This window comes from Netta rufina (assembly GCF_964035555.1).
Source record: "Netta rufina genome assembly, chromosome: 5".
NCBI classification, from domain to species: Eukaryota; Metazoa; Chordata; class Aves; order Anseriformes; family Anatidae; genus Netta; species Netta rufina.
This window is the reverse complement of record NC_140128.1, coordinates 58,139,659-58,152,098: the sequence shown is the minus strand read 5'-3', so window position 1 is coordinate 58,152,098 and position 12,440 is coordinate 58,139,659. Positions and strand designations below refer to the sequence as shown.

The window sequence follows — 12,440 nt, the reverse complement described above, 5'->3', positions numbered from 1 at the left end:
TTCTGAAGATGCAACAAACGGTGCAGACACATCTGTATTGAGCAGTGATGCTGCAGCATGTGTCTGGGTCAAACAGGCAAATGGAAGTGCAGCTGTGATGAAGCACAGAAAACATGTTCCCTGACACGATGCACAGAAACCATTAGTAAACCTACCTGCAGATCTATAGTAGAAAAGATCAGATAATAATAGGGTCACTCAATGAAAAGCTGTTTTTTGTTTGTTTGTTTGTTTTTTACAAGATAAGAATTTTGGGATTAGATTTGTAAAGCAGTCAGACTTCGATTACTGTAAATCGTCAGGTTCACCAGGACAAATGTTAGAGAAATGTCAGATTCATGAAAAGGCTGCTCTTATCTTGAAAAGCAGCTCACTTTGTGGGTGATTAAAGATGTTTGTAATACTGGTTATGGTCTGCTTCTCAAGCTGTAGTTTATAACTTGAGAGTATATTCATTGTTATATAATAGCATAACTGGAGTTATATGTAAATAGTTGACACAGGAGAAAAAAGTAGGCATGAGATTTAGTCTGGATTGCTCTTATTTTATTCCACATTTAAGTTCTTCAATCTTCTATTATTTCTGAATGGTGTCTAGTTACCGCGTTACCATGTTTGTCTGGCACATTCAGTGGATCTTGTCCTAATTAACTGTTCAGTTTGGTAATTGTGAAGTTACATGCCTAAAAAATGTAACAAAATGGTTAGCTTTTTTCCCACTGTATGTAAAACCAAACACTTTGTTTAGATAAGATTTTACTGTGATTTAGGTCAAAATCTTCTGTGAGGAGACCTGTGCACTTTTGGGAAGAAAAGGAAGGGAAGGGGGGAAGAACCACCCCCTTAAAATAATAAAGAGGTTACTTCTTAGTAGATCTAATTATTATACAAAGCCTATTAAATTAATGCCAGTGGCTTAAAATTGTACAAACCTGCTTTAGTGGGATTTCTGTTAGTGGGTTTTCAGGTAGAAGAGCGTTCAAGGATGAACATTCACTTTTCTTAATAGTGTACAATAAAGAAAGTCACTGGAACAGAAGTAAAAATGCAATTTTGTGCTTAATGCATCTTTCCAGCTAAATATTTAAGGAGATGTAATGAAGCTTTAAAAACAGGAAGAAAATAGGTGAAGAAATTATAGCAATATGGTTTCTAATGTTCCCAACTCCAGACTTTTTCAAATGATGGTAGTTGCAAAATTATGAGGCTGAAGTAAGAGCAGCAAGAGTATAAACCTTTATATATGTATCTTTTAAGATTTATATGTAGCTCTTTTTTCCACTTTTCAAGATGATCTCAACAGCCAGAACAGAAACAATTACCCCCCCTTCCTCCTTGCCAAGAAAACTGAAATTGCATGATGTCAGGACTAGGGCTTCTTTTTCTTTCTGTTCTTTTTTTCCTTCCCTTTTTCATAGATAATCAAATGAAATTAGAATAAGATCAATATAATTTGTGCCCTTTCCTCCAGCACCTTTCAGCTTTCTCCTGGTTTTTGGATGCAGCAGAACTTAGGGCAGCTGCAAAGCTGTTTTGTGTCCTTTCACAGCCACCTAACGGTGCAGGCAAAAAGCTTGGAGCTGGACCCGCTCTGGGTGCTTTCTGTGGGGTAATATTTAAGGGAAGGATTGCTCCTGCCAGGTAGGCTGCAAATGTTTTGGTGAACAGAGGATGCTTTCCAGAGGGATGCTGTTTTGTGGCATGTCTTTGGAACCTGAAGCCACGTTTTTTGTGGATACTGAGGGAGCAGGCAGGAGCTCAGGGGCTCGCTGACCATGAGCACAGGAGTAGTGCAAGAGTCCTGTCCTGTGTCTCCTTCTATAACTTACCCCAAAGAGGTGTCCAGCCTGGTGCTCGGCCTTCTGTAAATGGAAAAGGCACAGTTGGGGTTCAAAATAGTTTTCAGCTACCTGAAATGAGGAGGCACCTCTCCTTTGGTAAGGCCAAGGGGCTTTTGGCATTTTGAGAGCTGTTGGAGATGTTTCACTGCTTGCTGACGAGCGTGAGCGTGGGGCTGCAGCGAGGGGACGGTGCAGCCACTCATGGGTGAGTGGCTACATCAGAAACTGAGCAGGTTTGTTCTGCTCTGGAGCAGGAGATATTTTTTGCCTTCAGGATTTAAATCTCTTTACCTTGGGGACGATGCAACCTTCACCTTCCCTTCCATGCATGAATCCTTTCCCTTTCCTGCCTGGGACAGCAGACCCTAGGTGTGGCCTTTTCCACCGAACCTGTGCAGAATGTTGTTTTCCATTTTCTTTGCACACTTGCTGAGCTAATTCAGACACAAGAGTGTGTGTTTTAGCTCTCAGAGTCTGGGGCATGCACTTGCTTGACTGTTTGATTAATTGCAGGGGTCTTAATTTTTGGCTCTGCTTATTGACCTGCGTGCACGTTACTGTTTGTAACCCAAAGGATAGCATAACAAAGTGGCTGGTGAGACTTTTTGAAGAATGTTTAATGAGATAAGTAAATTATGCTATTCTCATGCAGTTAGGTCATACCCATTAGGAATGATCAAAAATCCATTTTCTCTTCAACTGAAATTAAATGCTGTGATATGTATGTATGGATTTTATTGTGGAACTTGGAGTAGATTTCACTTATCTCTGAGTAATTGACTTAAAGGAGGATATCTCTCTGAGGCACACTTAATTCTTCCAGAGGTCAGGGATAATAAGAATTCTTATCCAACCTTTTTTTTTTTTAATTTCATTCCAGCTTTATGCTTCATCTGTTGAGGCTGGTGAACGCATTTGTTTGTTGCTTCTTGTTGTTTTTTTAAAACAGAATGATCAAAAAAGTCCATGCTTATGGTTTGTCAAGGGTGGCTTTTACAAATCAAAAAGCTCCCGTAGGAGCTGCAGTGCAATTTACTTTGCAGTTTATGCCCGGGTGAGGAGCTGGTCTGCAGTTCCCGTAACTGCGCGGCGTCACGGCATGTGACGGGGCTGATGCCACTGGAGAGGCAGCCAACACATGAGACTGGCTTGAAAAAAAAAATCACTTGTGGGTATTATTTCTGTCTGTTTATCTTGCCTAATGAAAAAAAAATGTTGGGTAAATGTGTTCCCTGTTAGATAAATTTCCATTTGTTAAAGGCATCGTCGGGTGCATAACTGGTTAAAAACTGGCATTACAGTGACTAAGGAACGGGTCGCTTCTGAGGCACCACTATAGGATGCTGAAGGTCACTTACGTTCAAGTCCCTGCTCCACCTTGAGTTGTTTAAAAAAATGTTAGAAAAGCCACTTAAGCCCTTATCTGTAGAGGTGTGTTGATACCTAAATGATGTGACTTATTTTCTTGAAGAATTTCACTTACAGCCCCCGCATGTGCCCCCAGGTACTGCAGTGCCTCCCTCGGGGGCTGTTGTAGTAAACACAGCAGTGACTCAGAGCTGCTCCAGGATCCTGGCAGGGAGAGGAGCAAAAATATTTCAGAAAGCCAGGAGGGCAATATGCAGTTCGAACAGGCTTCCTGAGTTAGCAACACTTTTGATAAACTGGATAATTTGCTTTCAAAAGGAAAAGGAGGTTGAAAGGAGATAGCATAGAAAGGAAAGGTCCCGCTTGCTGCACAGACACGTAGTAGTTAATTAGCTTATACAGTATTCGGATTTGAAAAGACCCTTTTCTGTAAAAATATTTTCATCCCGTTCATTGGGCTTTGGATAAACCACTTAATCTTGAGGGGAAAAAAAAATACCGTGTTTGTTTTTAATTGCTTAACACCATGTTACAGAACATAAATGCTGGAAATAACTCCTTTTCCCCTGCTTTCCTGTCTGCTGTAAATGAAGCTGTGTTATGGGCTGAAAGAGAAGAAACAATGTAATGGGCTGAATTCCTCACCCTCTGTCCCGGCTGAGAAATACGTAGCAGTCCTTCCGATAGTTCCTACCGTTTACTCATGTACCTGCTGGATGTTTTACATCAAAGTAGGAGTGGTGTTTGGAAGGAGCTCTCCAAGTTATCCCTGCTGGCCATCCTCTAGCTTATTTTGCTGAATTGTCAGAGTGTGGAAATGGTTATTTTGGATGAAACTGAAATATATGCTCCAAAAAGATACCCCGGATACCTATGGGCATTCAAGCTAGAGCTGGTTGAGTACAAACTTTCTTCCCCTGCCACATGTGGGTGCTCCAGCTTCTGACCACCTTCTGATCTCTTGCTCCAATTGAGCTGTACTGCTTGCTCCTGTGCATGTAGCCGTGGGTGACCTGAAGGGTGAAAGGAAGATGCAAAAATAGCATACACAAGTGGTAATTCCATCTGTCAAAACAGAGACGGGAGGGTGACAGACAGAATTGTGTTCATTAATTTCAAATAATTGCTTGAGTTTAAAAGAAAAAAAGGCCATGCAGTTGTAAATGGTTCACTGGCAGTGAGGTACCACTTCTTTATGATAGAAGAAAACCTCTTAGCTGTTTGTTGATGTTTTTTAACAGGCATGGACGGACAGGCTACATCTGCGCTGCCATGGTTTGCTTCCCCCAGCTTGCTGCTGAGGGAGAGGTAGCAGATTCCCTGGAGCCATCTCCCAGGTCAGGAAAGAAGGCATGAAAGGCAGCTGTGGAGAGGAGGTTAATTTTAACTCTGGCTTTTCTGTATCACTCTTAGAGGAAGGCTGAGAGCAAATCATGGCTGGTGACATTTCTGCCTCCTCCTCTTCTTTCTCTTGGGAGAAATCAGCACTGCTGTGGTCCCTGCTGCAGTCCCTGTCATGTCCCATGCTCCAGCTCTTAACGATTAGCCTATTTTGTAGCACTGGCTGATAGCTTGTTACGGGATAAAATAGTCATTGTCCAGCAGAGCCTATTGATTTTCAGCTAGTCTATGTGACACACTTCTTCTATGTCATTCCTTTCTGAAGGGTTGTTCTGAAGATTAGCTTTAAAATGTGAAGAGAAATGTGATAGATTTTGGATGTTTCCAGATTAGCAGGTTCTTATTTTGTTCTCTCAGATCTGCTTTGTGTCTTGGTGAGTTTTGGCCCAAAGTGAAGTAAATGATCAGGATTTTTTGATAGTTTTTCTGTTCTGGGTCACTGATATCTTGTAAACTAGGACAAGATAAAACCAAGGTCACTTAGAGTCCTATAAAAAGGCCTGACAAAGAATCCATTCATCCTCATAAAAATAAAAATCCGTATTAATTAACCACGTGGTACAGATAAGAATTTGAGACCTTGATTAAATCATTAGAGCCTCTGAGGAGTAAAGTCAGGGGTAGCTGGGAGGGGAAAATACACTCAGCCTGAAAATTGAAATAAAACCGCCTGCTGCTGTGCCAGAAACACATCTGTAATGAGCTGCGTTGTGTGGGCTAGATGGAAAGAGAGAGACTGCTGCACTGCCGTCGGGGGAGGTATTGGCAGGCACTGAATTTTGTTATTGATTCATGTGGATATATATTTTTATTTTGGTAGTAAAACAAGCCAGGCTTCAGCTGAGGCTGCCAGAAAAGCAGCTCGGTGTTTGAATTAAGCAGCAGCTGTGGGTTATGGGGGTGTAAGTTGCGCTTAGGTGTGCGCAGCAAAGTAACTGCTTTGTACTTTCGCCATGTGAGGTGTTTGCCTGAGAGCCGCCCGTGTGAATCAACACTTGCAGTATCTGGCCCACATGTTGTAATGTGTATGCATGCTAACATGGAGAGATTCAACCAAAACAAGACCAAATATCCTCATCCTGATGGTCTTTCTACTACCAACCCCAAAAGCAAGTTCTGCAGATCAGTAGCAGCCTTTGGCAAGGGCTACAGCTGGAGAGTCACTGACGTCAGGCAAAGTATTTAATATTTGCTTTCTGCCCCTTTTCAAGTGCCAGAAATACCAGCCTTGCCTTCCTGATAAAACTGAGCGCAGCTACTCAATAATCACTCATTAGGTAATTGGAATGGCTCCTGCATGGGTATTCAAGCAGAGGGTGTGGTTGGGTCCTGTGCTAACACGAATGCACTAGCTCCATGCTATTTATGTCCTGTAGGCTGGCATTGTGATACTGACTGGCCTGTGTGGCACATTTGCAATAACTTTCTGTTTTCCAAACAAAACTAAATTTTGAGATCACATTTTTATCCATGTCTTTAAGACTACCCTGATCTTATTGTTCGCCACCATGTCTGTGTAATTTAAAAAGAAGCATAAAACAGTTGAGCAAGCAGGGGAAATCGACTGCTTCACGCTCCCTCAGGACTGTGGTATTATAGATTAAAGGAGAAGTGTTAAAAGACCTGTCAGCTCTGAGATGCACAACAGCACTTGATGCGTATAATGCATGAACGTTTTTCTTGCTGTTCGCCCACCTGGTGAGCCAGGAGGTCTTTGGGTCAGCTGGAAGGTTAGGAGCAGGACGCTGCCATCTTCTTAAGCAGCTCTCTCTGCTCTGCCAGCTGATGAAACTGCGAGTTCGCACGTGGTGAGCCATACAGGCCGTCTTGGCTGATGTGAAGCCACCCAGGACTTGGGTTTGTCTTTGCCAAATTCCCTGAGCCTCATTAAACATGTAGTGCTTCCCTGTAAGTGGCATTTCATTTTTATGGTCAGAGCAGTGATGGGTTTTTTGTTTCTATTTTTCCCACAAGGTGCTTGATGTATTTTGTATCTTTCACCCATCCCGGCCTACACAAATACACATATCTATTGCTGAGCAGTTTTGCACTTCTCTTATAATGTTAAACACCCCTTCATGTTAATTTTTTGTGCAAGAGCATGATTTTTGGGGGCAGAAGAGGCTGTTCAACCTCACCCGATCCCCCCAGATTAGTTTCTTCTTGCAAGCTGACTGCCTGCCCAGAGTCTCTTGTCTCCTGTCCGCCGCAGTGGGATGCGTTACCTCAGCATTCCCCACCACTCGCCAGTCCTCAGGGAGCTATGAGGTGAGGCTAGAGCTGCACCCAGCCCTGGCTTCTCACCATGGTGAGACACATAATGTCCTCTCATGTCTCCCCAGCCAGGCAGTGAGCTGGCATCCCACCACCCATCAGCACTGCACTGACTGCAGCTCCCAAAGCCCCATCCTCTGCTCCTGGCTGCCCAGAGCATCAGGGAGAGGCCTCGTGCTATCTGTCTGCTTTCCACCTCTCCCACCAGTCACTCCTTGCCTCCTCACTGCCTGAGGGGAAGGCTAGAGGCAAGCAGACAGGAGGGGCAGGAGCCATGCCTGGGGCAGCCGTGTAGCCACACACAGAGGGGCCAGGCCGGGCATCTGCCTCTGCAGGGGAAGGGGACACATGGGTGGGCTATGTGGCAGGCACAGGCTGAAGGTGGTGGCTTCAGCCTGAAGATCGACTCCTGTACCAGTGTAAGCTTGCCCTCCCTCAGTTAATAGTCTATTTGATGTGCTTTGTAGTGTCTGTGTGAAACCAGTGCAGCCTTCTGGGTGTTTATTCACATGGTAAGGGGGAAGGGAAGAGGGAGGAGACGACCGCCCTTCTGCAGCTCCAGGCAGGTCCCTGGGGCAGGCAGTGCTTTTTTGGCCTGCTTTTTGAGCAGCCAACCCTAATGCTTGCAGTCAAAGCTGATGCGGAAGGGGAGAAAAAAAAAAAAAAAGAGGTTGTGTTCACGCACAGAGCCACTGGGATGGCCGGCGCTGACGCGCTGTGGGTTGTGCAGGCAGCGGGGCCTATGCAGCTCCTGGCTTAGTGGTGAGGGTCGAAAGGCTGTCAGCTCTGCGGCCAACACCGACCCTTACCTCGGGCTTGTGTGCACACTGACAGCAGAGACTTATGCTTTTTGTGGTGACGGGGAAGGGCATTTTTCTTGGGAGGGATCGTATGATGGTCAGGATGTGACTGGAGGCAGATAGGGGGGTGCGATGGCTCTGGCTGGGATGGAGTTAACTTTCCCTGCAGCAGCCCATACAGTGCTGTGCTCTGCACTTGTAGCTAGAACAGCACTGGGATCACTCCAGTGTTGTGTCTACTGCTGCACAATATTAATTTAATCATCCTTATCTCAAACCTTGAGCTCTTTGTGTTGTATTTTCTCCCCCTTCTTCTTTGAGGAGGGGGAATGAGAAGGTAGCCGTGGTGGAACTCGGCTGCCCACCCGAGTAAAACCACCACAGGGGGCTTGCCTGGTTGTGTGCTGCTCAGCCTTTGTGCTATCAGGGGAACGGGATGAGCAGCTTGATATCTGCGGCGAAGTGAAACCAGGCAAAGAAAGAGATTTTCTTTATCTCTGCCACCCACAAACCACAGAGAAAGGCTTCCCCCACTTCTGAATTGTAGCTTTGTGTGAGAAATGGTTTAAATATTCCAGTTTTTGAAACCACGGCTTAAATAATTTTTATCTCCCTTCACAACTGGTGGTAGTTTTTTCACTGCATAACAGCCTACAGGACCTGGGTGATGAGCTGGATCCCTGAGTGGCCTGGTCACACTCTGTACTCGAGGGAGGGCCTATTTCACTTTTTCACTATTTATTAGTGAAATAAATGCTGTTAGAGGGTAATTTTCCCAACAACATCCTAATATCTCTATCCATCCCTTCAGCTAGCCAAGACATCTCATTGTATGGCTTCACCTACAGATGTGCATGCATCACCTAACCCTAGCATCCCTCCTGGTCTCATCACTCAGCCCCATGCACAGATTTTCTTGAGTTACAGGAACGGATGTCGTACTGATGATTGTTCTGAGTTTTTTAACAAGCAATTAGGAATGAATGGAGTTATTCTAGATGGATTACACTGTAGGATGATGTGTTCACACCACTGTTTGCATTTGCTGAGATTTTTGCTGCATCCAGTAGACACTGATGGTTGCAGAGATCCTTGTGTTACCATCTCTGCAAACAAGGAAATATCACTAGGAAAATAAGAGTTGAGGAAAACTAATACTAAACTGTATCTAGTGTCATATCTGGAAGAAGAGAGCTTAGATTTTTGAAAAGAAAAGCAAATATATATTTTTTTAACTAACCATTGTTTCTTTTTTTTTTTCCCCAGTGCAACGAGAGTGTACTCAGAAGAAAACCTTCACTACCTGGATAAATTCAATATTGTCAAAGGTAAGAATGGTGTTCTTCAGCAAGGACATGCTTTTTGCCTTTTTGTTTAAGATGTGCTCTGTGGAGATTGACTTTTTTTGGAATAAACAAAATTAATTAAAGATTTTAGGTAGTGTCTGGAAAAATAAACTCCTGGAAAGTATTTATTTAATAGGTGTTACATTGGTAGTAATCCAAAGAGGTTTTTAAGAGAGAGTTTGTAAGTAGATGACAGTATCTTTCTCACTGGGTAGAAACATTTTGCTAGATTGTGGCACATGTCTCAGCGTTTTATGAGGTTCTATATTTATGATTAGTTTTACTGTGTTTAGAGAAGTATTTTTCTCTTATGCAATCCAAGAACATGAGTTTAATGGGACTAGTATTTATTAAGACCGATGGCCTAGTAGTGTAGGTGTATTCACAAAGCAGTTTGAGCAGTATATGTTGGGTCTCTGACTTGTTCAGGTAAAAAGTCCTGTTTTGGTTCCTACTTGAGCAGAAGCCATTGAGCTCACGATAGGTTTATGATGTTTTCAAGTGGATGAAAAGAGTGAGGATTTAGTTATGCCCTATAGTCAAATTTGTACTCAGGGTACATTGATTAGGAAGTCAAAAAATGAATTAAGCTCTGCTCATAACTTTCCTTTTGTACAAAGTTACTGTTTTTTGCAACATACCTCCTCAAAAAATATAACAAATACTGGAAAATAAGGCCTAATATAAACTTTTAGAAAACTCAGAGACAGGGCAAGAGAGAATAAGAAACAAATGTAGTAGTGGGTTAGAATGAGCAGGATATAGCTGATTAGATGCAGGATTTATATTTCAGCTTATTGTGAAAAAAAAAGATGCTAACAATATTATTTTAACAATAAAGTAGAACAATCTGCTGTGTTCTATAGTGTGGTGAATTCAAAATGGCTAAAGATGGTGTGATCAGCACTGAAATTTATTTTGCAGCATACACCTCCTTCTGTTATCTCAGACCTGTATACAGACATACAGCAAGGACATATGCTTTTGGATCTGTTGGAAGTTCTTTCAGGTCAACATCTGGTAAGGCAGAACAACACAAATATTAACTCAATACTTTGTCAAACCCAGAAGAGAATTTTGGATATGCTAAGTTGTGAGATCATGAGCGATCCCTCTGGAGTCACAGAACTATTTGCAAGTGACTTAATCTTACATCATAGACACTGAAACACAGTGAAAGAAATTATTCTAGTCATTCATAAATCACTTTAAGACTTTCCTTATCAAAATGAAAATAAAATGAGTTTTTACTGCTGAGATTGTAACAAAATCTTTTTGCTTCACAGCCACGGGAAAAAGGATTCAATACCTTTCAGTGCAGAAGCAACATAGAAAATGCCTTGACATTTTTAAGGAGCAAATCAGTGAGTGTTAACTTAAAAATTCACAAGTAAAGACCGCTTAGCTGGTGGAACATTTTCTTTGTTAACAATGGTCCTTTTTTTTCCCCACTAGCTCAAGCTCATAAATATTCATGTTGCTGACATTATTGAAGGAAAACCTTCCATTGTGCTTGGCCTAATTTGGACAATTATATTTCATTTTCATGTAAGTATTTCAGCAATGTAAGGGGATATTTCAGTAGAGGGAAAGAGCACAAAAATGTGTTGACATACGTGGTTGCCCAAACAGATGAATTAGTACAAAGCAGATAATTTTCTGGTATCTTGAAGTGACAACTCAGAGAAGAGATGCACCAGTGCATCTTGCCTGTGTCTCTGAGTGGTTTCTCCAATGCAATGACAACGTTACAGCTTGATGAACAACATCTAATTGAAAATGGTAGCATGCATAGGTTTTTTTCAGTAACTAGTTGAAAAATGGGCTAAACTTTGTCTAATATGTCTAAGGCCTGTAATGATTAAGCTCTAAATAGAACACCAAATAGAGCAAGTAGTGCAAAGTGGTTCACATCCATCTCCCTCAGGGGCAGACCCCTCTTCATTCAGTGTTGGCTGTGCTCACAATTTTTGCTATTGTAATTCTTGCTATTTGTTTTTTTCAGCGCTAGGTACCTGAAATAATATGAAAGCTGTTGTAGTGATGTTTCTTACACAAGATACTGCACGTGCATCTTGTGTGGCATGAAGTTATGGGGTGGAAGGGGTGTTTGAAAGCACAAGGCCTTGCTGGAGTCCTGTTGTAGAACTGTAGAGAATGATGGAGCCAAACTATCTTCTAGCAAGAGCCCCACAGTGAATTAACATAGGTGCACTGGGGATGAGCTGGTGACAGGGGCTCAGGAAGAAGTCAAGAAGCAAAGTTATTTGACTGTAGTAGATGTAGCCCACATTTTTCTTGGTGAGGGTACTTTGGTACTTGTGGTTCTTGTGTTGCACATGGCTGTATGCATTATCTTTTTACGTAAGCCAAGCCTCTTTAACCAACTGTAGATCTCTGAGGCCCATTGATTAGGTTTTCCTGCACTCTGAGTGAGCGGGCAACATCTCAACATGCCTAGTACAAGGCATGACAGCACAAAGCACAGCTACCAAGGGCTACATTCACTGGTAGAAGTAGGAAAGTGCACTGACTGAGGAGGTGCCTCGATGCCAGTGCTGGTACCCACAGTATCCCATGGATGTCTTGGGTGAATATTTCCTGCCAAAAAAATCAGCTAATGATTCAGCACGAAATAATTCATCTTGAACAGATAAAATTTGGCAATGGTTGGGAAAGATGATGTGAGCTCTGGGGGCAGAGGACTGCTATTACTGCTGTAATTGAGTCCTTTCTAATTCTCTGTGGTTTTCTGTTGTTGCTGTCTTGGTAAGTTTTTACTGAAACCTGATTAAACTCTCCCATCATCCCTGATAGATTGAAGAACTTGCCAGGACACTTGCTTGCACTTACAATCAGCCTTCTCTTGATTGTTCAAGTACTGTTGACTCTTCTCCAAAGGCAAGCAGATCAGCTAAAAAAAGTGCTAAAATTAAGGAACGGTGGAAGATATCTGCTACAAAGGCTCTCTTGTTGTGGGCAAAAGATCAGTGTTCACTGTAAGTTCCATCCAAGTCTTACAAATAGTGTGTTACGTTTTGTGTTCATTACTTTTCTCTAAATGAGTATTTTTCCTTGCCTTGTTTTTTTTTTTAACATTACTTAGTGACAGCTTAGCAGAAAATACTTTCAAATTTGTATGATGCTATCAGCACTTTTAGAGTCAATCAGGCCCTAAATGTTTTGACATGAGCCCGTTAAGTATAATCAAGTGAGGCTAATCCTACTAATAAAACACCACAATGTAAATTGGTTTGTTTCACTTTTCTCTTTTAGGGACTTACAGTTTCCTGTGTGATAAGTCTAGCAGAATGCTTACATGATTTGTTAGTTTTAATCCTTTTGGTTGGCATTGGTTAACAAACTTTCAATAATTATATTTTTTAAAAATGGAAACTGTAGCATTTCTA

At 42.3% G+C, this 12,440-nt stretch overlaps 1 protein-coding gene across 4 annotated transcripts in view; it reads left to right on the top strand.

The window, feature by feature from the left end:
* SYNE2 (spectrin repeat containing nuclear envelope protein 2) overlaps window positions 1–12,440 on the top strand; it is a 186,776-nt gene that overhangs the window by 20,737 nt on the left and 153,599 nt on the right. For all 4 annotated transcript variants that reach the window (XR_014618494.1, XM_084288050.1, XM_084288048.1 and 1 more), the window contains exons 3-7: window positions 8,951–9,012; window positions 9,955–10,050; window positions 10,317–10,394; window positions 10,486–10,578; window positions 11,848–12,029. Coding sequence is in view for 3 of the 4 variants with exons in the window: in XM_084288050.1 (XP_084144176.1) it covers window positions 8,951–9,012; window positions 9,955–10,050; window positions 10,317–10,394; window positions 10,486–10,578; window positions 11,848–12,029 (511 nt within the window). In the remaining variant the exon portion in view is untranslated. The remainder of the gene's footprint in view (window positions 1–8,950; window positions 9,013–9,954; window positions 10,051–10,316; window positions 10,395–10,485; window positions 10,579–11,847; window positions 12,030–12,440) is intronic.